The sequence below is a fragment of the Oncorhynchus mykiss genome, chromosome 23, assembly GCF_013265735.2.
Source record: "Oncorhynchus mykiss isolate Arlee chromosome 23, USDA_OmykA_1.1, whole genome shotgun sequence".
NCBI lineage: Eukaryota > Metazoa > Chordata > Actinopteri > Salmoniformes > Salmonidae > Oncorhynchus > Oncorhynchus mykiss.
Window position 1 is genome coordinate 14099041 of NC_048587.1, and position 24709 is coordinate 14123749.

At 43.4% G+C, this 24709-nt stretch overlaps 1 protein-coding gene across 2 annotated transcripts in view; it reads left to right on the forward strand.

Annotated features, from left to right (window-relative positions):
- Positions 1–24709, forward strand: part of tdt (terminal deoxynucleotidyl transferase) — a 143733-nt gene that overhangs the window by 70659 nt on the left and 48365 nt on the right. Inside the window, exons 9-10 of one of the 2 annotated variants that reach the window (XM_021580065.2) lie at positions 11406–11660; positions 13870–13953. In XM_021580065.2, coding sequence (XP_021435740.1) covers positions 11406–11660; positions 13870–13953 — 339 coding nt within the window. 2 annotated transcript variants of the gene reach the window in all.

A 24709-nucleotide genomic window follows, 5' to 3' on the forward strand; every position in this document is an offset into this window, starting at 1 on the left:
AGCAGCACGGCCAGGTGGACTGGGGACAGCAAGGAGTCATCAGGCCAGGTAGTCCTGAGGCATGGTCCTAGGGCTCAGGTCCTCTGAGAGAAAGAAAGAAAGAATTCGAGAGCATTCTTAAATTCACACAGGACACCGGATAAGACAGGATAAATACACCAGATATAACAGACTGACTCTAGCACCCTGACACATACACTACTGCAGCATAAATACTGGAAGCTGAGACAGGAGGGGTCGGGAGACACTGTGGCCCCGTAGGACGATACCCCTGGACAGGGCCAAAAAGGAAGGATATAACCCACCGACTTTGCCAAAGCACAGCCTCCACGCTACTAGAGGGATATCTTCAACCACCAGCTTACCATCCTAAGACAAGGCCGAGTATAGACCACAAAGATCTCCGCCATGGCACAACCCAAGGGGGGGGGGCGCCAACCCAGACAGGAAGATCACATCAGTGACTCAACCCACTCAAGTGACGCTCCCCTCCTAGGGACGGCATGGAACAGCACCAGTAAGCCAGTGACTCAGCCCCTGTAATAGGGTTAGAGGCAGAGAATCCCAGTGGAGAGAGGGGAACCGGCCAGGCAGACACAGCAAGGGTGGTTCGTTGCTCCATTGCCTTTCCGTTCACCTTCACACTCCTGGGCCAGACTACACTCAATCACAGGACCTACTGAAGAGATGAGTCTTCAATAAAGACTTAAAGGTTGAGACCGAGTCTGCGTCTCTCACATGGGTAGGCAGACCATTCCATTAAAATGGAGCTCTATAGGAGAAAGCCATGCCTCCAGCTGTTTGCTTAGAAATTCTAGGGACAGTTAGGAGGTCTGCGTCTTGTGACCGTAGCGTACGTGTAGGTATGTACGGCAGGACCTAATCGGAAAGATAGGTAAGAGCAAGCCCATGTAATGCTTTGTAGGTTAGCAGTAAAACCTTGAAATCAGCACTTGCCTTAACAGGAAGCCAGTGTAGGGAGGCTAGCACTGGAGTAATATGATCAAATCTTTTGGGTTTAGCATCCGTATTTAGCACTAACTGAAGTTTATTTAGTGCTTTATCCATTTAACAGGAAGCCAGTGTAGAGAGGCTAGCACTGAAGTAATGTGATCACATTTTTTGGGTTCTAGTCAAGATGCTAGCAGCCTTGTTTAGCAAGAACTGAAGTGTATTTAGTGTTTTATCCGGGTACCCGGAAAGTAGTGCATTGTAGTAGTCTAAGCTAGAAGTGACAAAAGCATGGATTAAGTTTTCAGCATAATTTTTGGACAGAACGTTTCTGATTTTTGCAATGTTACGTAGATGGAAAAATGATGACAGAAATATGTGCTATGGGGCGATAGTCATTTAGTTCAGTTACCTTTGTTTTCTTGGGTACAGGAACAATGGTGGTCATCTTGAAGCATGTGGGGACAGCAAACTGGGAGAGGAAGAGATTGAATATGTATGTAAACATTTCAGCCATTTCTGAGGACACGGCTAGGGATGCCGTCTGGGCCAACAGCCTTGCGAGGGTTCACACGCTTAAATGTGTTACTCACGTCGGCCACAGAGAATGAGAGCCCACAGTCCTTGGTAGCTGGCTGCGTCGGTGGCACTGTGTTATCCTTAAAGCGGGTGAAAAGGGTGTTTAGTGTGATGTTGGTGTCCGCGATGTGGCTGGTTTTCCCTTCGTAGTCCATGATTGTCTGTAGACCCTGCCACATATGTCTTGTGTCTGAGCCTTTGAATTGCGACTCCACTTTGTCTCTGTACTGACGTTTTGCCTGTTTTAGGGATAACTACCCCGTTTGTATTCGGCCACGTTCCCAGTCACCTTGCCATGGTTAAATGTGGTCGTTCATGCTTTCAGTTTTGTGCGAATGCTGCCATCTATCCACGGTTTCTGGTTTGGGTATGTTTTAATAGTCATAGTAGGTACAACATCTTCTGTACAATTCCTGATAAAGTCAGTCACCGTATTCGTGTATTCGTCTATATTATATTCAGTGACTACACAAAACATGTCCCAGTCCGTGTGATCAAAACAACCTTGAAGCATGGATTATGATTGGTCAGACCAGCGTTGAATAGGACTTAACACAGGTACTTCCAGTTTGAGTTTCTGCCTATAGGAAGGGAGAAGCAAAATGGAGTCGTGATCAGATTTGTCAAAGGGAGGGCGGTGGAGGGCCTTGTAGGCATTTTGAAAAGTTGAGTAGCAGTGGTCCAATGTTTTTTCAGAGTGCGTGCTACAGTCAATGTGTTGGTAGAACTTTGGTAGCGTTTTCCACCGATTATCTTTGTTAAGTTCCCCGGCTACAGTAAATGCAGGCTCAGGATGTGTGGTTTCCCGTTTGCATAGGGTCTAGTGTAGTTCTTTGAGGGACGTCGTGGTAAAGGCTTGACGGGGAACATACACAGCTGTGACTACAACAGAAGATAATTTTCTTTGGAGGTAATGCGGTCTGCATTTGATTGTGAGGTATTCTAAGTCGGGTGAACAAAAGGACTTGAGATTCTGTATCTTATCACAATCACACCGAGAGTAGTTAATCATGAAACAGATTTTTATTCCTGTCTGTGCGATGAACTGAGAACCCAGTTTGCTGTATGGACTCAGACAGTATATCCCGAGAGAGCCATGTTTCCGTGAAACAGAGTATGTTACAATCCCTGATGTCTCTCTGGAAGGAGATCCTAGCCTTGAACTCGTCAACTTATCCAGAGACTGAACATTAGTGAGTAATATACTAGGAAGTGGTGGGTGGTGTGTGCGCCTACAGAGTCGGACTAGGAGTCGCCTCCGAATACCTCTTCTCCGCTGGCGGTATTTTGGATCAGCCTCTGGAACCAGTTCAATCGCCAAACAAAGGATCCAATTTGGGAAAGTCGTATTCCTGGTCGAAATGCTGTTGAATTACCGCCACTGTGATATTCAAATGTTATTTCCGGTTGTATGTAATAACACCCAAAGAATGCTGGGCTACCAATGTAAGAAATAGCATAAAAAACAAAATACTGCAAAGTTGCTTTGGAGCTAGAAGCATGGCTGCCCTATCTGTCGGCGCCACTAAGGGCAATGCGATTACCTATTACCATCTAGTAGGCTCGGGACGAGCTAGGGCATTGGGGATGGGGTTGAGAATGGCCTTAAACCAAACGCTACGGCTTCGAGCATTGCAGGTTCAATCCCAGTGCTAGGGATTTGTTTTGTTATTTTATTTTTCTGTTTTAACCCTATCCCGAACCTTTACCCTAACCAGTCAGAATTTTTTCCTAAATGTACGTTTCGGTTTCACTTTTGCCCAGTTTGACTGCAAAACATGGCGTAATAAAAACAGCAAGACACTCCATATCTCTATTGCCTGCAGTTATCACAATTGTCTCCATTTGCTTTGGTGGTTGCGTTGTCTAAAAGAAAACTACAGCTGATTGTTGTTCTTTCACTGACATTGGATGAACACACACACACACACACACACACACACACACACAAACACAGTCTTTAATAACTGACATTGTGGGGACACAATCCTATTTTCCCTAACCCCTAAACTTAACCTAAACCCAAAAATCTAACCTTAACCCTAAACCTAACCCTAGCACCTAACCCTGAATCTAATTCTAACCCTAAAACCCTAACCTTAACCTTAAACCCCTTAGAAATAGCATTTGACCTTGTAGGACTAACAAAATGTCCCCAGTTGGTCAAATTTGTATTATTGGACTTCTGGTCCCCACAAGTAGAGTTAAACATGTCTACACAGTACACACAAACACACAGACAGAAGTTTCAAAATGCTCCACTTTAATTTCAGTAATCAGACCGGACTGTTCCGGCAAAGCTTTGAATCAAAGGAAAACACAGTTCAAACATAGCCTGCTAACACACACTAATCTGGGACATGAAGGGATGGTTTGTGCTCTGATTCCGGGAAAATTGACATTAGATCACAGCGGCCCGTGTCTCTGCCACCACTTTGACTGCCGCTCCCTTTGTCCTCTGGGGCAGGTGGCCATGGAGGCAGCCTGCTTGTCCTCTGGGGCAGGTGGCCATGGAGGCAGCCTGCTTGTCCTCTGGGGCAGGTGGCCATGGAGGCAGCCTGCTTGTCCTCTGTGGCAGGTGGCCATGGAGGCAGCCTGCTTGTCCTCTGGGGCAGGTGGCCATGGAGGCAGCCTGCTTGTCCTCTGGGGCAGGTGGCCATGGTGGCAGCATGCTTGTCCTCTGGGGCAGGTGGCCATGGAGGCAGCCTGCTTGTCCTCTGGGGCAGGTGGCCATGGTGGCAGCCTGCCTGTCAGCTGTTTGTCACACACTTGAAAAGAACGAAACAAAATAAATAATGAAATAAGAATTTTATCAATTTGGCAAGCCACAGAATTCCATCACTTGCATTTGTGTTTTTTGTCTTAAAGGCAAAGCTTAACTTCAAAGATTAACTCCCTGCAACATGTCCGCCTCAGTAATTCCCTCTGTAAATAGTTCTGGTGAAATAAGCTTACGATGGAATGCTCTCTGACATTACCTGCTGCATAGAAGAAGATTACAGTGTGGCGTTGCGCTAAACAGCCATCCTAGACAGAAACTGTAAGGCGTCGTTTTTTTTATGGTGGGTTTGTGTACGTGCGGCCATAGGCTTCATCAAAGGAAGGGCACTCATGTTTAGACACTTATGGTCTGTAAAACTGTCGATAACTCATTAATTATTTCGCTCAAGGCATTGTCGTATCTTTGGCTATGAATGATGAAGTGATATGACATGTTATTCTATAAAATCCTTTCTCCGTAATTAATATTACCTGATTGAGCTTATCATGTAAATGTAATTAACTAGAGAGTCGGGGCACCACAAAATAATATTTATAGAGCAGTTATCTTCCGAATAAACTCTTAAAGGACCTAGTAATATTTTACAACAATAGCAGTCAATATTAATCGACACCTTAATTCAGTCTCATCTGAAAGTTGTAAATTCTTGGTTATCTTCACAAACCCTGGCTAACAAGTTGAATCAGCAATACAAAATTGGGTTTAATTATCTATTTACTAAATACCTAACTAATCACGCAGAATTACATAGACACAGAATGAATTATACCTTGATTACAAATGACGTCATAAAGGAAAACGTCCCTTGTGGGCGGAACAGATATGAAAGCTGGTTACACAAAAGAAAGGGGCTGGGTTTTAGTGAAAGAGTGGGAAGACTGAGGGACAAAGGGAGAAGCTGTGCTATTGTAAATACAGTATCTTATGCATTCTAAATTACCACCCATTTGGAAAAGGAAAATGCAATAAATATTTACTCTGAGCTGCGCTTCGGTAGGTTGGTGGTAGATGGAAGGCCATGTTGCCAAACAGAGTCCTTTATCCTTTGAAGAATGTCTCTGGTGGTCAATTGGATACGTTGTAGTAACGTTGTTGTGTGGTAGATGGGATACTCTATCTGTTCTTTCCTAGACCACGTTTGCAACTGCTGTTGCTAACTCAACGGCTAGGAGGTATCACTTCTGTAGTGAATAAGAGTTCAAAGTTCATACCATTCGCAACCAAAGCTCACGCTGAGGTTGTCTTAGTTCTGTAGTTGACATGTTAGTCCTTTTAACGCAGAGGCTGCAGACCTCACGTACTTGGAACAGGAGGTTACATTTTCGTCAAGGCTTTATATAGTGGAGCGAGAAGGGTGTGTCTGAAAAGTTTTATAACCCATGTCTCTTCAAAGGGGCGGGCCACTGATTGAGCAGAGCCCTAACCTTATGAAAACCCAAATCTCTCATTTGGAAGCTAAAATTACATTTAATCTCTCCACCAATAATTTTATATTTAAATTGAACAACAATTCCATGTGAATCCGATAACTCTGATGTGTAGACTTTCCACTGTAGAGTTTATGTCATCCTATCATTGAGGAGAATGTCTCAGATGACAGCCGAACTGACATCATATTCATTAAGTACCACCACATATGTTCAATTGGTCGGATTACCAGAATATGGTTCATTTCCCCCCACCTTCTGATGTTTCCAGAATCTCTATGTTAACCAATGGGTTTTCAAATTTCACATCAGTAGGGTAGAGAGAGGAAAAAGGGGGGAAGAGGTATTTATGACTGTCATAAACCTTCCCCCAGGCCAACGTCATGACAGCATCCTTAGTGATTCAAGGGTAGAAAATAAATGCACAGAAATATTCAGCAGTATTTAAATAAGCGACCTAAATTAAAATATGTACATTTTCTTCATCAACGACTTGTGATAGGAGATTGCCTAAAGGGTTTATCATAGTCCAAAATGTGTACACATATGCACAGCAGTGTTCTAGGGTATTGGCTTTCAAAGTGTGACAAAATGATGACTATCTTAACAATGGAACTCCAGTAGACTCTTTGGTATCATATGCACTTATATCAGTCTCATTAAGACTATAAAACTGGCAGTGTACAAGCTTAACCTTTATTAAAATAGTACAACGTAATACATGAACTGACATGACACTTTAACTCACAGTTGTCCAAACAGAGTTCACCCAAGGCCACGCCTCCAACAAGTCTCACCTCCAGATCAGCTAATGGGCCAGTTGTCCCCGACAACCCCGAAAGCCAACACAAAATCCTGAAACCTGGATAGGGGTCTTCAGAGGCGGAGTCGTGGTTGTCGTCGAGGGGTGCAATCCTGACCTTGAGATGGGAGCCTGCGACAGTGGCTCCCTCGTGACAGCGACGGAGTCCCATTCTGACCTTGCCCCTCAGGTGAGGAAACCGCTGTGCTGTCCAATGATCCAGGGCTGTGAGGAGGAGTAACTACCTCCCTGTCCTCTCTTTCCACTTTACGAGGTGTATGAGGTTGGTAAGGTGCCAGCCGATCTTGATGGAGGACCACAACTCATCCACTAGTCTGAAGCTGGATGCAGTACACCATGTCAAGTCATTCCAGAACCCTGCATGGGCCTTCCCAGTGACTAATTCGTTTTAGGATCAGACCACGCTTGTGCCGGTGCCACACTTTTTGGCCAGGCTGTAAAGGGTGACCTCGGCAGCAGGTGTTGTATGCCCACTTCTGCTTTACCCCTGCTTCTGTCAAGCGATGCCGTGCAAAGTCATGGGCTGTGTCCAGGTGCTGATGAAGATAGTGGAGGTACTCCAAGCCTGAGGCTCCAGGAACAAGGACAAGTCCATTGGAGTGCGTAGTTCTCTGGCCACTTGGTAAAATAGTCCATGGCCACAAGTAGGTATCGATTGCCTGCCTCTGTCATGGGGAAAGGACCCAGGATGTCCACAGGGGCCCCCACCTGATATTACTGCAACGGGGCATGGGAGCGTCTGGTTGGTCCTTTATAGGCAGTGCAGGCGTCACAGGCACGCACGCACATACTGTTATGTGCCTTGGCGGCAGCCAGCCAGTAGAGTTTCCTTCAGAGTTGTTGGAGGGTCTTTGTGTACCAGAAGTGTTCTGCCCCCACCGACCCACGGACAGCCCTGAAGGCATGGGCTCACATGGAACAAGGCACCAGCCGCTACCACACCACCAAGTTGTATGTTGGTTCCCTCCATTTTTTAAACATCACCCCATTGTGAATGGCAAGGTTGTCACACTGGGAGTAGTAGGCCTTGGCTTCAGGGCACACTGTTCAAGGCAGGCCACTGACCGGTTTCCAACCCCGGATAGTCGCCAACACCCGGTCACCTTCCTACTCCCTCTTCAGGTCCTGGTTATTCCAGCTCTCCAAGGGTGCTGAGCTCCTGTCTCCCGTCTGAATTGCCACCAATGTGTGCAGTGCTTGCAGTCATCCTCTTCACATGGCTGGTGAGATAGGAAATCTTCCTGGTCACATAGTTCAGCTGCCTGTAGTCTGTACAGAAGCACTATGAGCAGTCCTTCTTCTTGACAAGGACTACGGTGGGCCTCCCAAGGGCTGTTGGATGGCTTGATGAACCCTGTCTCTGCCATCTTCCGGATCTTCTGCTCTCTCTCTCTTTGCCAGTGGCAAGCGATGGAGTGCTGGACCAGACTGGTTCTCTGGCAGTCTTCATCTCATACTGCAACGACATCCACAAACTCTGCAAACAGTGCTTCCAAACACATCCCGCTGCTCAGGCTCCAGCCCTTCCGAACACCTCTACACTTGTTCCTGCACAGCTTAATCTTGGAACTACCCATCCCGGATCCGGGAGAATTGTCAGCAACTACACTAATTAGCATAGTTAGCATAAAGATCAAATAATCTTACTAGAAAATATTCATATTCATGAAATCACAAGTGAAATATAGCGAAACACAGCTTAGCCTTTTGTTAATCACCCTGTCGTCTCAGATTTTGAAATGATGCTTTACAGCGAAAGCAAGACAAGCGTTTGTGTAAGTTTATCGATAGCCTAACATAGCATTATGTCCAGCTAGCAGCAGGAAGCTTGGTCACGAAAATCAGAAAAGCAATCAAATTAACCGTTTACCTTTGATGATCTTCGGATGTTTTCACTGACGAGACTCCCAGTTAGACAGCAAATGTTCCTTTTGTTCCATAAAGATTATTTTTATACCCAAAATAACTCAGTTTGTTTGTCACATTATGTTCAGAAATCCACCGGAAATAGCGGTCTCGACATCGGCGAAAAAAAAATCCAAATTATATCCATAATATCGACAAACATGGCAAACGTTTTTTATAATCAATCCTCAAGGTGTTTTTCAAATATCTATTAGATAATATATCAACCGGGACAGTTGACTTTTTCACTAGGACCGGGAGGAAAAATGGCTACCTCTCTCTTTTACGCAAGAATCACTCTGAGAGCCATCAGCTGGCCACTTACGCAATGTGTTCGTTTACGCTCATTCTTCAACAGAAAGGCGTGGAACTACGTCTAAAGGCTGTAGACACCTTAGGGAAGACGTAGAAAAAGGAATCTGGTTGATATCCCTTTCAATGTGCAATAGGGATGCATAGAAAGACAGGGGTTTCAAAATAAGGGTCAGTTCCCGATTTGATTTTTCTCAGGATTTCGCCTGCAATATCAGTTATGTTATACTCACAGACAATATTTTCACAGTTTTGGAAACTTTAGAGTGTTTTCTATCCTAAGCTGTCAATTATATGCATATTCTAGCATATGGTCCTGAGAAATAGGCAGTTTACTCTGGGAACTCACCTCTTTGGGGGTCTTTAGTTGCTCCTTCTCATCTGGGGGAAGGATCTTTGTGGGGCTGGCTGTCACCAATTCCTGACGAGTCAGCTGCGGCTACCGGTGTCTTCTTCCACTGCTCCAAAGTCCCATCATGGAGTCTTTCATCTGGAGGTTCCACATTCCACTATCTAGGTACTTGACTGAGTGAATCCAACCCTAGGATGCAGTCATCTTGGATATCGCCCAACCAGAACTTGTGCTCCAACAATACATTGCTGACTCTCACTGATAAGGACCGCCAGCGCTTCATTTCCGCGAGATCCCCTGTCACAGTGTGAAGATAAACCAAGGTAGGGGTCCAACCCAGAGGGGAAGGACCCACTGTGTCTGGAAGAACACCAGGCCGAACAAGGGATATTGTGGAACTGGTGTCAATCATCGCCTGGCAGGCCTCACAGCTGATGCTGCATGGAAGGTAGAGGCCATGCGTCTCTTTGTGCTAGTGATGGCTGTTTAACAATCTGTTGGTCTTGAAATATAAGCTGCTTTTCAATCTCTCTGTCCCAGCTTTGATGTACCTGTACTGACCTCGCCTTCTGGATGGAAGCGGGGTGAACAGGCAGTGGCTCGGGTGGTTATTATTTTTTGCCTTCCTGTGACATCCGGTGTTGTAAGTGTCCTTGAAGGCAGGTAGATTGCCCCCGGTGATGCGTTGTGCAGACCGCACCACCCTCTCGAGAGCCCTGCGGTTGTGAGCGGTGCAGTTACCGTACCAGGCAGTGATACAGCCCGCCAAGATGCTCTCGATTGTGCACCTGTAAAGGTTAGTGAGGTTTTCTGTGGAGAGGTGCATATTCGGGCTGCAGATTGTGGTCTCAGAGACGCTTAGCTATGTCACAACGGGACATCGGACTATCATCTCTCAGCGTCTCAGGACTATGATTCACGCTTAAGGCTATACATTTTGGACGGAAGATTGTTTTAATTAAGTATTTAAGTAATTTCAGTTTATTTGGCTTTATAATCTACAGTATTTTGAAATGTAGTTAATGAGAATGTATGTAGAATGAAGGATGATGTATCCAGTATGTGAGGGAGTTGGAGACTTTCTAATCAGTTCATATCCTTGTGGGAAGTGAAAGGTTACCTGTACAGTAATTGCAGATAGAGAGGGTTTCTGTGGTTCAACAGGGGTGACATCAGGGGTTTCTCTCTCAGTTCTGAGGAGAAGCTGATCGGCGCCTGAAGCTAATTAGAGGAGCTGAGGTGTAAGGGATGAGGGGCAGGGGAAGAGGGACGAGGACAACATCTCTGAGTGCAGTCCACACATGTCACTCACTCAGTCTCTCTGATGTCATCAGTTAATGACTCAATCATCACCTCCTCTCCCGATGCCCTCTGGGAAACGCTGTCTCTTCTAATGAAGCGGAGAAACACGGTCAAACAAGACCAGGCAGTACTGGCTCAGTAGGGTTTAATGTCTCTTGATTGACCTCAGTGTCTTGGTTTGACAGGGGGAGCAGTTACAGCTGCACTTCCTCCTGCAATTATTGCTCTTTGAAGAGAGTCTGGCAGATTAATGGTCAGTTAGAGGAACACAGTATCCCAACAATTACTGTGGGTGCTGGAATTAAATTGACAATTTGTAATGTTAATCACCTTAGCGCTCCTGGACTGGGGGAGCTGCATAATCAGCCGGGCCAAAGCCCAGAGGAAATCAATCCTCTTCTTCTTCCTGCTACTGCCTACTCTCCACTATCCACACCACAAGTCATCTACTCCTCTCCCTCTTTCCCTTTGTCTTATCTAGCCGTATCCTCACTGATTCTCTCCCTATATCTCTCCCCAACCATCTCCTTTCTTTCTCTCTCTTTCTTTCTGTCTCTCTCGCTCTCTCTGCTAAAAAGTAATGTCTTACTTGGGAGTGATTTTCCATGGAGTGGAATTGTGTGCCATTGGGTCCGAATGGCCCCACTTTGTTATGCGTCTTGAAGGTTGTAATTTAGTTGCAATCTCACAGTTGGTATATTACACTAAGTGGCAGACACACTGTTTTTATATGCTTCTACTGCGAGTGTGTATAGAAATCCTTCAAACCCATTGCAGGCTCTAGATGACAGCATGTGCAAATACGCAACTACATTTTCATAATAACATACATCAGGCACTGAAGTACGGTAGCAGCATAAACCAATCCCATGACAAAGTCAATATCTACATTATATTTATAATGTCAATATCTATTTTTATTAGTGGTGACAGTGACAATGTCCACGCTGATTAATATTCTCTCCTCACAAGGGCATTCTGCTGTACTGCGACTACCAGGGCTCCACCTTTGATGTGAGCAAGCTGCCTAGTTGCAGGTTTGAGGACATGGACTGCTTCCAGAAGTGCTTCCTGATCCTGAGGCTGGAACAGGGCCAGGTGGAGGGGGAGAGAGGGCTGCAGAGGGACCCAGGGGACAGCAGGGGCTGGAGGGCCGTACGGGTGGACCTGGTGGCTCCTCCTGTTGACCGCTACGCCTTTGCCCTCCTAGGCTGGACCGGCTCCAGGGTAGGCTTGGATCAAATTATTGTGAAATAAATGTGGATGCCAAAACACACAAAGATACATTGACTAAAATTGTTAAAGACAGCTGAGTTTGAATTAGGAAACATTTAATTTGCAAAAAAACAAATGATCCAATTCACATGATGATAATGCTTGACAGAGCAGTCAATAACCAAAAATAAAACATTTGATGATGAGAAATGAATAGCTAAACACTAACAAGAAAGTTACTATCGGAACACATATGATATGGCAGATGTATTCCCTGCTGATAAAAAACAGCATAGACGAGCATAAATTTCAAGCTGGTCTATGCTGGTCCATACTGGTCTATGCTGGCCTTCGCTGTGTTTTGGACACTGGTCTGACCAGCATGGCCTAGCTGGTTCTTCTAGCTGACCAGCATGACCAGTCTAGTTGGCCAAGCTGGTCTGACCAGCATGGTCTAGCTGGTTATGCTTACTTCATTGTGTTTTCGCTGGTGACTGACCTTTCACATCTGCTAAACAATTGTATTTTATTTTATGTGTTTTCACTGATGATCAACTTTCGCTGTGTTTTGGACACTGATGACCACCATAAACTAATACAAAACCAGCATCAAGTAACATCATGCTTGCAAAGTGATGTTTAATTCCTTGTTAGAATCCAGCCAGAGTGGATTCCTACAATCTGTATAAAGAATGACTGCCAGGGTTAGAGAAATGAATAAAGGAGACTACCTAAACCATCTAAACTGGAACAACAATTTCAGTAATGGGTGCAATAATTCCAACTAACAGATTGGATTAGTTTAGAAAGTAAACTACCTTTCAAAAGTTTGGGGTCACTTAGAAATGTGTTTGTTTTTGAAAGAAAATTATATTTTTTGTCCATTAAAATAACATCAAATTGATCAGAAACACAGTGTAGACATTGCTAATGTTGTAAATGACTATTGTAGCTGGAAACGGCAGATTTCTTATGGAATATCTACATAGGCGTATAGAAGCCCATTATCAGCAACCATCACTCATGTGTTCCAATGGCACGTTGTGTTAGCTAATCCAAGTTTATCATTTTAAAAGGCTAATTGATAATTAGAAAACACTTTTGCAATTATGTTAGCACAGCTGAAAACTGTTGTCCTGAACAAAGAAGCAATAAAACTGTCCTTCTTTAGACTAGTTGAGTATCTGGAGCATCAGCATTTGTGGGTTCGATTACAGGCTCGAAATGGCCAGAAACAAATAACTTTCTTCTGAAACTCGTCAGTCTATTCTTGTTCTGAGAAATGAAGGTTATTCCATGCGAGAAATTACCAAGAAATTGAAGATCTCAGACAACGCTGTGTACTACTCCCTTCACAGAACAGCGCATACTGTCCATTACCAGAATAGAAAGAGGAGTGGGAGGCCCCGGTGCACAACTGAGCAGGAGGACAAGTACATTAGAGTGTCTAGTTTGAGAAACAAATGCCTCACAAGTCCTCAACTGGCAGCTTAATTGAAAAGTACCCGCAAAACACCAGTCTCAACGTCAACAGTGAGGCGACTCCGGGATGCTGGCCTTCTAGACAGAGTTCCTCTGTCCAGTGCCTGTGTTCTTTTGCCCATCTTAATATTCTATTGTTATTGGCCAGTCTTAGATATGGCTTTTTCTTTGCAATTCCGCCTATAAGTCTAGAAGGCCAGCATCCCAGAGTCGCCTCTTCACTGTTGACATTGAGACTGGTGTTTTCCGGTTAATCTTTAGTCTTCTTTCACTGTAATATACAAATGGTTGGATATCCCCACTCAGGCTGGATTCCAGTAGCAATTAGACATCCCTTTGCAAGGCAGCATAATATGACTTGATGCTGTTTTTGCTGGTGACAAGCGAAGGCTGGTTACCAGTAAAAATACAGTGAAGGCTGGTCAACGGCGATAACAAAATAAAGGCTGGTCACCAGCGTAAATACAATGAAGGCTGGTCACCAGATAATACACAACGAAGGCTGGTCACCAGGGAAAAGGAAACGAAGTCTGGTCACCTGCGAATTAACATTGAAATCTGGTCACCAGCGAAAACACAACATGGGCTGGTCACCAACCAATGCTGGTCTATGCATTTTTTTCTGCTGCAGGGTTACTGTTGGAGAATACAACAAGGGTTGTACGGTGGCAAGAGGGTGGCAGGAAAGGAGGATAAATAAATAACAAGAGATATGATTATCAATTCTCTTCTTCCACAGCAGTTTGGGAGAGATCTGAGGACATTTGCCCAAAAGGAGAGGCAGATGCTTCTTGACAACCATGCCCTGTATGACAAAACTAAGGTACGGTGTGTTCTCTCATTACAGTGCAATTGAAATTGATAAATACAAGGCTCAACCATTGGTTTTAGACCAGTCTCAATATATCTTTACCACCAAGGCAATTTTTTTGGTCACCTACAGTATTGTGCTGTACTAGTACAAATGTTTTAGTTGTCGTGTTGGTTCTCTCTCTCACACTCTAAAGTCTAGCCTCCAGTGTGTGTTTATGAATCTGGGTGGTGAATTACAGCAAAGCCCTTGTCCTCAAACTTTATTGGAAGGATTAGGCTTGGGTGTTAGAATGCCTGTGCTGGGAATACACAGACACATTATCTTGAGTAATTTTATAACAATGCGATTCTCCTCTGAGTGAGCAGAAACTAGATATTGGCGTGAGGGCAACATTTTTAATTACAGTTCTGCTTGCCGTGAAGGGGCATGATGCACCCCACACACACATGCGCACATACATACAAAGGCATGCACACACAAACAAACAGACAAACACACAGGCATGCACGCACACACCACACCGGCAGATGCATACACGCACGTAAGAAACACACACAAACGCACATACATGTACACACACACACACACACACACACACACACACACACACACACACACACACACACACACACACACACACACACAATGAAGTCGATATCTTATCTAAAGCACTAGCGGCTTGACTGTGAACCTAATTCTAACCCTAACACTAACCCTAACACTAATTTTATAACCTTAACTCTAAACCCCTAGAAATAGCATTTGACCTTGTGGGGGCTAACAAAATTCCCCAAGTTGGTCAAATTGTTTTTTGTTTACTATTCTTGCGGGGACTTCTAGTCCTCACAAGTATAATTAAACACGTCCACACACACACACACACACACACACACACACACACACACACACACACACACACACACACACACACACACACACACACACACACACACACACACACACACACACACACACACACACACACACACACACACACACACACTCTAAAATTAGAAGAAATAATGACACATCAGCATTAAGTTATAAGTGAATCAAATCCGTCTATTGGTTTCAATATATGAGGTAGAGGCTTGTTAAGGTGAAGTTAATTGTACTGGGAAGCGCAAGGTTCATTTACACATTTCCAAATGAATTACATTTGCATCTCAGTTTCAGCCAACAGATTGATCGAGAACTGATATGATAAAAGGCTATTATATAAATTTACATCTCATTAGAATTCAAATTACATTAATCCTCACTTGCCCACACAGCAAGAGCTAATTACACTCAGTTTAATACCTCTTGAATGATAGGGCAAAATGTAGATTTATGCATAAATAGACATATCCAAAAGTAATAACCAAAACTGGTAATGTTGCATAGTTCTAGAAAAGTCTGGAACGCTCTTCTATTTTTTTTTTTATAGATTGTTGACATGTTCTCACCTTTGACGCCACAAGCGCAGTAGAAGTATTATGAAAATATAAAAATATGAAAAATTATATTTGATTTCCTTCCTGTTCAACAAGAGTGCTGCCAAAAGGGCTTCAAATGACTGAAATTCTTAGTAACAATCAAATTATAAACATCTTTCCATAAAATGTCACCTTTCTTATATCTGTAAAATAAATATGATCATACTTAGTGACATACAATATTGGTACCCTTTCATATTACTGACGAAAGATACTTTTTTCCCCAAACGTCCTCTGAGACGTGCTGAGACACCATTAATATGTGTGCAGTCTAGTTACAACAGGGGTAAACTGATTCCATGGAGGTCTGAGGGTTTTTGTTTTTTCCTTTAAATTTAGACCTAGACAGCCAGGTGAGGGGAGTTCTTTAATGATTAGTGACTTTAATTTGTCAATCAATTACAAGGGATGAGTGAAAACCCGCAGACACTCGGCCAACCGTGGAATGAGTTTGACACGTGTTCTACGTGGTCTTTATGCTGAGCCACACTGGCTGCGTCACAACTTCAGCTTCAAGCACAAAGTGATTTCGTCTGTCTGTGACCAAGAGAAAGTGGTCTTGATTCAATTTTATGAAATTGTTATTTTTTAAATCCTGTTGATAGCTATAAATCCATCTGAGAACATCACTTGTGCAATATGCACTATTGCAAGCGCAGCTGTGAGTTTCACAGGCACAGGAAATCGTTCTATTGTCTGGACAGGCCAGAAAATATGACTTGTCGTTCCTTATGCAAATAGCCAATTTCCTGTGTCCCTGAAACTGATAGCTGAGCTTGATATAGCATATATGAATTGGAACAACCAGTGCTTTTCGAGATTGTAAGGCAATTGATGTTGCACCATTTACAGAGCGCATTGTAAAACAGAATTGTCAGTCGGAACTGGTCCAGAACTGCTCAAAGTCCCAAATACTGTATAGGGGACTAAGAGGTTTTAATTCATGTTTAGATACATGATGTAATTCATTTGTTTTATCACTAAGGGTTACTACTATCACTATTACTATTGCACTACATGCTAAAGACTATGGCATTAATTTATTTTGATTTTTTTACCTTTATTGTTGGGGTTAGATACGTTTTAAATAAGAGTGTCTCTTTTTTTTGATCACTTAATTTCAAGCTTACGCTAAAATCCCTCTGAACAAATATGACATACTATAAGAGAATGTGTCACATGAAAAACATAAATATGTTTATTACAGTCCCAGATGACAGTCAGTGCTGAGGTTATGCATACACTTAGCCTTGCTAAGAGCATGGCAACCTGAAGCAATGCATCTTGGCTCATTTACATGTACAGGGCTGGGGGAGCATGGGGACAGGCATCTTGAGGAGTGAGTGAAGCAGGACAAGGGCACCAGGCATGTCACCTGATTCACCGACAGGGGGACACACTGTCACCACAACGTCCCCATTACATCCTCCCTTGGGAATGGGGGTCAGGACATAGAGAGAGCAGGGTGGCAGCTTTGACACATATTATACAGATGCGGCCATCTCAGAGATTGTTTATTCAAACACAAGGGCAGAGGTAAGCATCTGGGTGCTGGCAGGGACAGGGTGATTGGATCACATGCATTTACACTCAAAATTAGATCTGGGGTCAGGTCAGATGAGTGTGTTGTGTCTGTGACTATCATTAAATGTGAAGACTGTTATTTAATCAAATCAATTCTGTCTGTGTAATTATTATTACGTGATTATACTAATCATGTTAACTTTAATTAACTAGGAAGTCGGGGCACCACGGGAAAATGTTTATGGAGTCTCTATTTCCTGACTCGACTCTTCAGATATTTTCATATCTTATCAAAACAGTCGCTTATTAATGAATTGTACCTCATCAGTTCTCATTACTGAACATCACAAACCCTTGGATATCTGCACGAACCCTAGCATAAATTATGAATCAGCGATATACAAATTGGTTTAATTATTTATTTACTAACTAACTAATCAAGTCACAGAAATACATGAAAACACACACAATTAGGTCATACATGGGGTATTACATGATAGAAAGAAAAGACCGATATAACGGCTTGGTAGACAAAGGAAAAGGGGTGTGGACCGCTCAAGAGCGGGAAACTCATAGCTGATAACTACACTCATAGAAATTGCTAATACTTTACATGAACGACCGCCCATTCTAAAATAAATTGCAATTTACATATTTACAAGTGTTGTCTTGTGGTCGCCGGTTCGTCAGCTGGAGAGTCAATCGACAAAAAGTCTCTTGTTGTGTTCATAATGGATAAGTCAGGTGTACCCATGGTTGTCGCATAGAATAAATATTTTGGAGGTTGTCGGCATTCTTGTCCTAGGCTACATACATTTCCGGCTGCAGACTGGTAGTTTCTTACTTCTGTAGTGAAACGATAGTCTCAGAGTCCTCTAGCGACGAGCAATCCCGTATCCGGGAGCGTAATCATAGCCTCAAGCGCCTTACCATAATGCAACGTTTCCTATTCATGAAAATCGCAAATGAAATGAAATAAATATATTGAAACACAAGCTTAGCCTTTTGTTAACAACACTGTCATCTCAGATTTTCAAAATATGCGTTACAGCCAACGCTAGACAAGCATTTGTGTAAGCCTAGCATGGCATAATGCTATGCTAGGCTGTGCTGGCAGCAGGCAACATTTTCACAAAAATAAGAAAAGCAACCAAATTAAATAATTTACCTTTGAAGAACTTCAGATGCTTTCACTCAGGAGACTCCCAGTTAGATAGCAAATGTTCCTTTTTTCCAAAAATAATATTTTTGTAAGCGAAAAACGTCACGTTTGTTCATCTTGCTTGGCTGAGAAATCGACCGAAAATACTTCATCTATAACGCCAAACTTTTTTCAAGATTTGCTCCATAATATCGACAGAAACACGGCAAACGTTGTTTAGGATCCATCCTCAAGGTGTTTTTAACATATGTATTCGATAATATATCCGTGGAGGCAGTTGGTTTCTCATAAGAAACGATTGGAAAAATGGCTACCTCAGTATTTTACGCAAGGTTTTCTCCGGGAGACACCATGCGTCCACTCGCCCTATATGGTCTCTTACAGCCATTCTCCAATGGAAATGCCTAAAAAGACGTCACAATGCTGCAGACACCTTGGGGAAAACGTGGAAAACGTAAGCTGACTCCTAGCTCCTTCACAGCCATATAAGGAGTCATTGGCATGAAGCGGTTTCAAAAAATGCGGCGCTTCCTGATTGGATTTTTATCTGGGTTTCGCCTGTAACATCAGTTCTGTGGCACTCACAGACAATATCTTTGCCGTTTTGGAAACGTCAGAGTGTTTTCTTTCCAAAGCTGTCAATTCTATGCATAGTCGAGCATCTTTTTGTGACAAAATATCTTGTTAAAAACGGGAATGTTTTTCATCCAAAAATTAAAAGGGCGCCCCCTATATCCAAGAGGTTTTAACCATTTCTAGCCGTGTAGCCAATGCTCCACGCCGTATGGTCTTGTCGTTTGGTAGAGTTGTAGTGCCAACCATTTCAACATGTAGATACCACTTTATATTTTCTGGTCTTAGAAATTCAACCATTTGCAACCTTAGTTTACACCATGGTCGCGTGGTCTGGCGTGAATTGCGTCACAGGGGCTTTTATACTTGGGTAGAAAAGGGGCCATCTCTTCATGTTTGTGCCCAACTGGGCATGGCTACTGACTGTGTATAAGTTACCATAAAACAAGCAATTAAGAAGACTAAATCACATGGTTAACTTTTCAAAAGTATTCTTATATTTATTCATCCATCTTATACAACATTCAGAAGTAAACCTGACAGCTGGGAAATGTACACTTTAAGAGATATACAGTGCCTTGCGAAAGTATTCGGCCCCCTTGAACTTTGCGACCTTTTGCCACATTTCAGGCTTCAAACATAAAGATATAAAACTGTATTGTTTTGTGAAGAATCAACAACAAGTGGGACACAATCATGAAGTGGAACGACATTTATTGGATATTTCAACTTTTTTAACAAATCAAAAACGGAAAAATTGGGCGTGCAAAATTATTCAGCCCCTTTACTTTCAGTGCAGCAAACTCTCTCCAGAAGTTCAGTGAGGATCTCTGAATGATCCAATGTTGACCTAAATGACTAATGATGATAAATACAATCCACCTGTGTGTAATCAAGTCTCCGTATAAATGCACCTGCACTGTGATAGTCTCAGAGGTCCGTTAAAAGCGCAGAGAGCATCATGAAGAACAAGGAACACACCAGGCAGGTCCGAGATACTGTTGTGAAGAAGTTTAAAGCCGGATTTGGATACAAAAAGATTTCCCAAGCTTTAAACATCCCAAGGAGCACTGTGCAAGCGATAATATTGAAATGGAAGGAGTATCAGACCACTGCAAATCTACCAAGACGTGGCCGTCCCTCTAAACTTTCAGCTCATACAAGGAGAAGACTGATCAGAGATGCAGCCAAGAGGCCCATGATCACTCTGGATGAACTGCAGAGATCTACAGCTGAGGTGGGAGACTCTGTCCATAGGACAACAATCAGTCGTATATTGCACAAATCTGGCCTTTATGGAAGAGTGGCAAGAAGAAAGCCATTTCTTAAAGATATCCATAAAAAGTGTTGTTTAAAGTTTGCCACAAGCCACCTGGGAGACACACCAAACATGTGGAAGAAGGTGCTCTGGTCAGATGAAACCAAAATTGAACTTTTTGGCAACAATGCAAAACGTTATGTTTGGCGTAAAAGCAACACAGCTGAACACACCATCCCCACTGTCAAACATGGTGGTGGCAGCATCATGGTTTGGGCCTGCTTTTCTTCAGCAGGGACAGGGAAGATGGTTAAAATTGATGGGAAGATAGATGGAGCCAAATACAGGACCATTCTGGAAGAAAACCTGATGGAGTCTGCAAAAGACCTGAGACTGGGACGGAGATTTGTCTTCCAACAAAACAATGATCCAAAACATAAAGCAAAATCTACAATGGAATGGTTCAAAAATAAACATATCCAGGTGTTAGAATGGCCAAGTCAAAGTCCAGACCTGAATCCAATCGAGAATCTGTGGAAAGAACTGAAAACTGCTGTTCACAAATGCTCTCCATCCAACCTCACTGAGCTCGAGCTGTTTTGCAAGGAGGAATGGGAAAAAATGTCAGTCTCTCGATGTGCAAAACTGAGAGAGACATACCCCAAGCGACTTACAGCTGTAATCGCAGCAAAAGGTGGCGCTACAAAGTATTAACTTAAGGGGGCTGAATAATTTTGCACGCCCAATTTTTCAGTTTTTGATTTGTTAAAAAAGTTTGAAATATCCAATAAATGTCGTTCCACTTCATGATTGTGTCCCACTTGTTGTTGATTCTTCACAAAAAAATACCGTTTTATATCTTTATGTTTGAAGCCTGAAATGTGGCAAAAGGTCGCAAAGTTCAAGGGGGCCGAATACTTTCGCAAGGCACTGTAGTTATGTGTGTTTCCTGTCCTTCATGAGATCACCAAATGAAGCACACTCGACATGACTGTCCCTTCAGTGTCCACGGACCATTCCTACCTTCTCAAAAATGTAAATATTGTTTAATTCTCCAGTTTTGGGGATTAGGAGTTTTGGGAAGAAGAATGTCTTTGTTCTCCATAGGCTCTCTCCCTCCATACTCCATGGCAGCGAAGAGAGAGAGAGTTTCTAGCAGGAATTTATGACTGTTGTAAAACCTGAGAAAGAGAGTGAGAGATGGGGGAGCCACGTGATACACCCCAAAAGGGCCACGTCGTGACATATGTATGGTTGAGTTTGAGTTTGATGAGGAAAGTGGTCGGAAACGTTCTGATTAATTGAGATGTTGACGTTATCTGCACACACACACACACACACACACACACGCGCACTCACACACACACGCGCACTCACACACACGCGCACTCACACACACACGCGCACTCACACACACGCGCACTCACACACACGCGCACTCACACACACACACACACCCACACACACACACACACACACACACACACACACACACACACACACACGCACACACACACTGCAGTTTCACTGCTAGTTTCAAGGTCAGCAGATTGCTTAAAAGGGTACTTTCTGACAATATCATTCAACAGTGTGGCCCGTTTTTCAGCTGTCAGCTTGACATTACAGCCATAATTAAGGTAATGAAGATCAATTCACTTTCTAAGTCGCCGGGCGGCCTCCGTCTCCACAGATCATTGACTATTCCTTCTGTTCTTCTGTTCGCTCTAGGCAGGAAGGAGTGGTCCCTCTCTGTCTGGTCCTCGTCACTGTTGCAAAGCCCTCATTAATTGGATGAACGTATGGCCGCCACCACTCAGATAATGGCACTTTTATCTTTGCAGCCGTCATAATTGACCAATCTTTTTCCCCCAGAGAGTCGATGCTCTGCGTCTGACTGATGTCAGGACAAACCGGAGAGATATCGGAATGGGCTGATTAGGAGGGAGGGGGTTTCAGAGAGAGGGGGCGTTACTCGTCGCCACCTGACCATTGAAGACCAAACATGGTCATTTAGAGGACTTCCATCTTGTCATTTGCTTTAAAGAGCTCTTCCTGGATGGATGCACATGACAACGTGCTCTGTCTCACTGTAATATTGAATAGCTTAGAAACTATATGACTAAACTCACACTAATTATCCCAATTAAGGAAGGACAAGCCCAGGGGAATAGCCTTGAAAAGAAAATGCAACAGCTTCCTGAGACAGCTTGTCATAATACAATAGCAATACCTGGCGGACAGTTGGACTTACTATACAAACATCACATCGTTGGAGTGCTACAGTATTACGTCCATATTACGACAGCAGAGAGTCCCAAGGCCTTAGATCAATATAGTACTACTGCAGCTGTATTTAAAGCATACATTAGCCTAGTCTGTGAGTGAGGTGTGATGTGAGGGCCTGTGTTCTATGGGAGAAAGGTTGAGTGTCTGTCCTCTGCTGGTAGGCTGAAGGTGTGGGATAATTAATATGCTTTGTGGCTTTGATGAATGAGGGCAGGTGGGGGATTTCATCAGCCCCAGACAAACTGACTCCCTCCACAATGAGGAGGGCTCTGTGACCTGTCCAACACCTCCTATACAAAGCCCTCTACTGCATGGTGTACCCTTAACATTCTTTACCTGTGGGAGTATGTGTGTGTGAGAGAGTGCATATGTGTCAAGAAAGGTATGTGAGTATTTGTCTGATACAAATGTGTATGCAAATGTAATTCACTACTGTATGTGCTAGTGTGTAAGTATGAATGTGTGCTGCATATGTCATGTATGTGCATACAGTGTGATTATATATTGTATGTGAGTGTCTTTGAGTGTTTGTATGGGTGTGAGTATGTGTGTGTGTGTGTGTGTGTGTGTGTGTGTGTTTGTGCGGTAAATTGATTGACAGATACATTTCCTCTTATTTAGGCTACTGTATATCCTGATATTTGAACACTATTAAACACTTATTGTTTTCAAGACTGAAGCAGGGCTGTTTCTGAGTTCAAAACCTGGTATACCCCATGCAAGGTTAGAGGTATGTCTGAAACTCATCACTGCATTTTGCCTTGCAAATATGCAAAGCTCGTGTTAGAATTGACCATTTAAACATTTAATGAACTTCGGCACACTCTGAAAAGAAAGTGTTTCATGACCTAAATTCCCCAATGCGACCTCGTTTTTCACTTATCCCTCAATACGTCACACATTTAGAGGAAATTCTCAGCGTCACATCCAGATGTGACCTCTCTGTTGAGGTCACATCTGTTACAGTTGTAACATTCAGTATCACATCTTTCCTCCCGAAAGACTAGTCAACAGTGAGTTGAACTGCCTGTCCGATTTCAGTCGTAGCATGTGGAGTGTTCACAACTCATCTTCCTCCCCCCTCTCTCCCTCCATCCCTCCCTCCATTCTCAGAGAAGCGGATGGGTAGACAAAACCCGGAGCAATTGCACTGGGCTTTGGGGAGCGTCATTTTTTAATGCTCCCCAGCTGGTGCTGAAAAGCACTGTTTGCAGACAGGATGAAAACGGTCTGGAAAGAGGCCTTTCACAGAAAGGAGAGGAGAGGCGGGAGAGGATGGGGAGGAAAGGCTCTGGGTTTAATTTTGCGACTCATGCCACAGTGCCCTCAGAGCGTCACATGTACACCTCTGAGGTGTGACAGACAGACAGGTGAGAGGACCAAGGAGGGTGGAGTGCCTTTATGCATCATGAGTGGTCGTTTGAGATTTGGAGCGTTAATGTTTTTATAATCCATTTCTTTGGATTTTGATGTGTGCTTTTGGACATGTTTCAGCATTCTGGCAGAGGCGACCAGGTTTTTGGCAAAAAATGTATTAGTATACATTTCACATTTACATTTTAGTCATGCAGCATGTGCTTTTATCCAAAGCGACTTACAGTAAGTGCATTCATTTTAAGATAGCTAGGTGAGACAACCACATATCACAGTCGTAGGAAGTACATTTTTCCTCAATACAAACGTTATCAGCAATGTCAGTGCTAGTAGGAAAAGACAAGTGCACAATTTCTTTATGGGGGTGGGGATACGGTAGGTAGGGTTTCAGTTGTTTTCGGAAGATGGGCAGGGACTCTGCTGTCCTAGTTTCAGGTGGAAGCTTGTTCCACCATTGGGGTGCCAGGACAGAGAAGAGCTTTGACTGGGCTGACAGGGAGCTGACCCCCGTACAGGTGGGACGGCCCAGAGAACAGAGGTGGCAGAACGGAGTGCTCGGGTTCGTCTGTAGGGGTTGAACATATCCTGAAGGCAGGGAGGGGCAGTTCCCCTTTCTGCTCCGTAGGCAAGCACCATGGTCTTGTAATGGATGCGAGCTTCAACTGGAAGCCAGTGGAATGTGTGGAGGAGCGGGGTGACAGTGGTATCAAATTATTTACTTTAAAATTTGTGAGCATACAAAATAGCTCAGTATTTGTATTATTTATTTTATACAGTGTTTTTTGCTCATCTTTATCAAGGGTGCCAATAATTTTGGTCATGACTTGTAACTGTAACTTACAATCTCCACTTAAATGATCTACACTGCATTCAGAAAGGATTCAGACCCCTTGACTTTTTCCACATTTTGATACGTTACAGCCTTATTGTAAAATGTATTAAATTCATTAATCTACTCACAAAACAAAACACATTTTTTTAGTCATTGTTGATAATTTATACATATAAAAAACTGAAATATCACATTTACATAACTATTCAGACCCTTTACTCAGTACTTTGTTGAAGCACCTTTGACAGCCATTACAGCTTTGAGTCTTCTTGGGTATG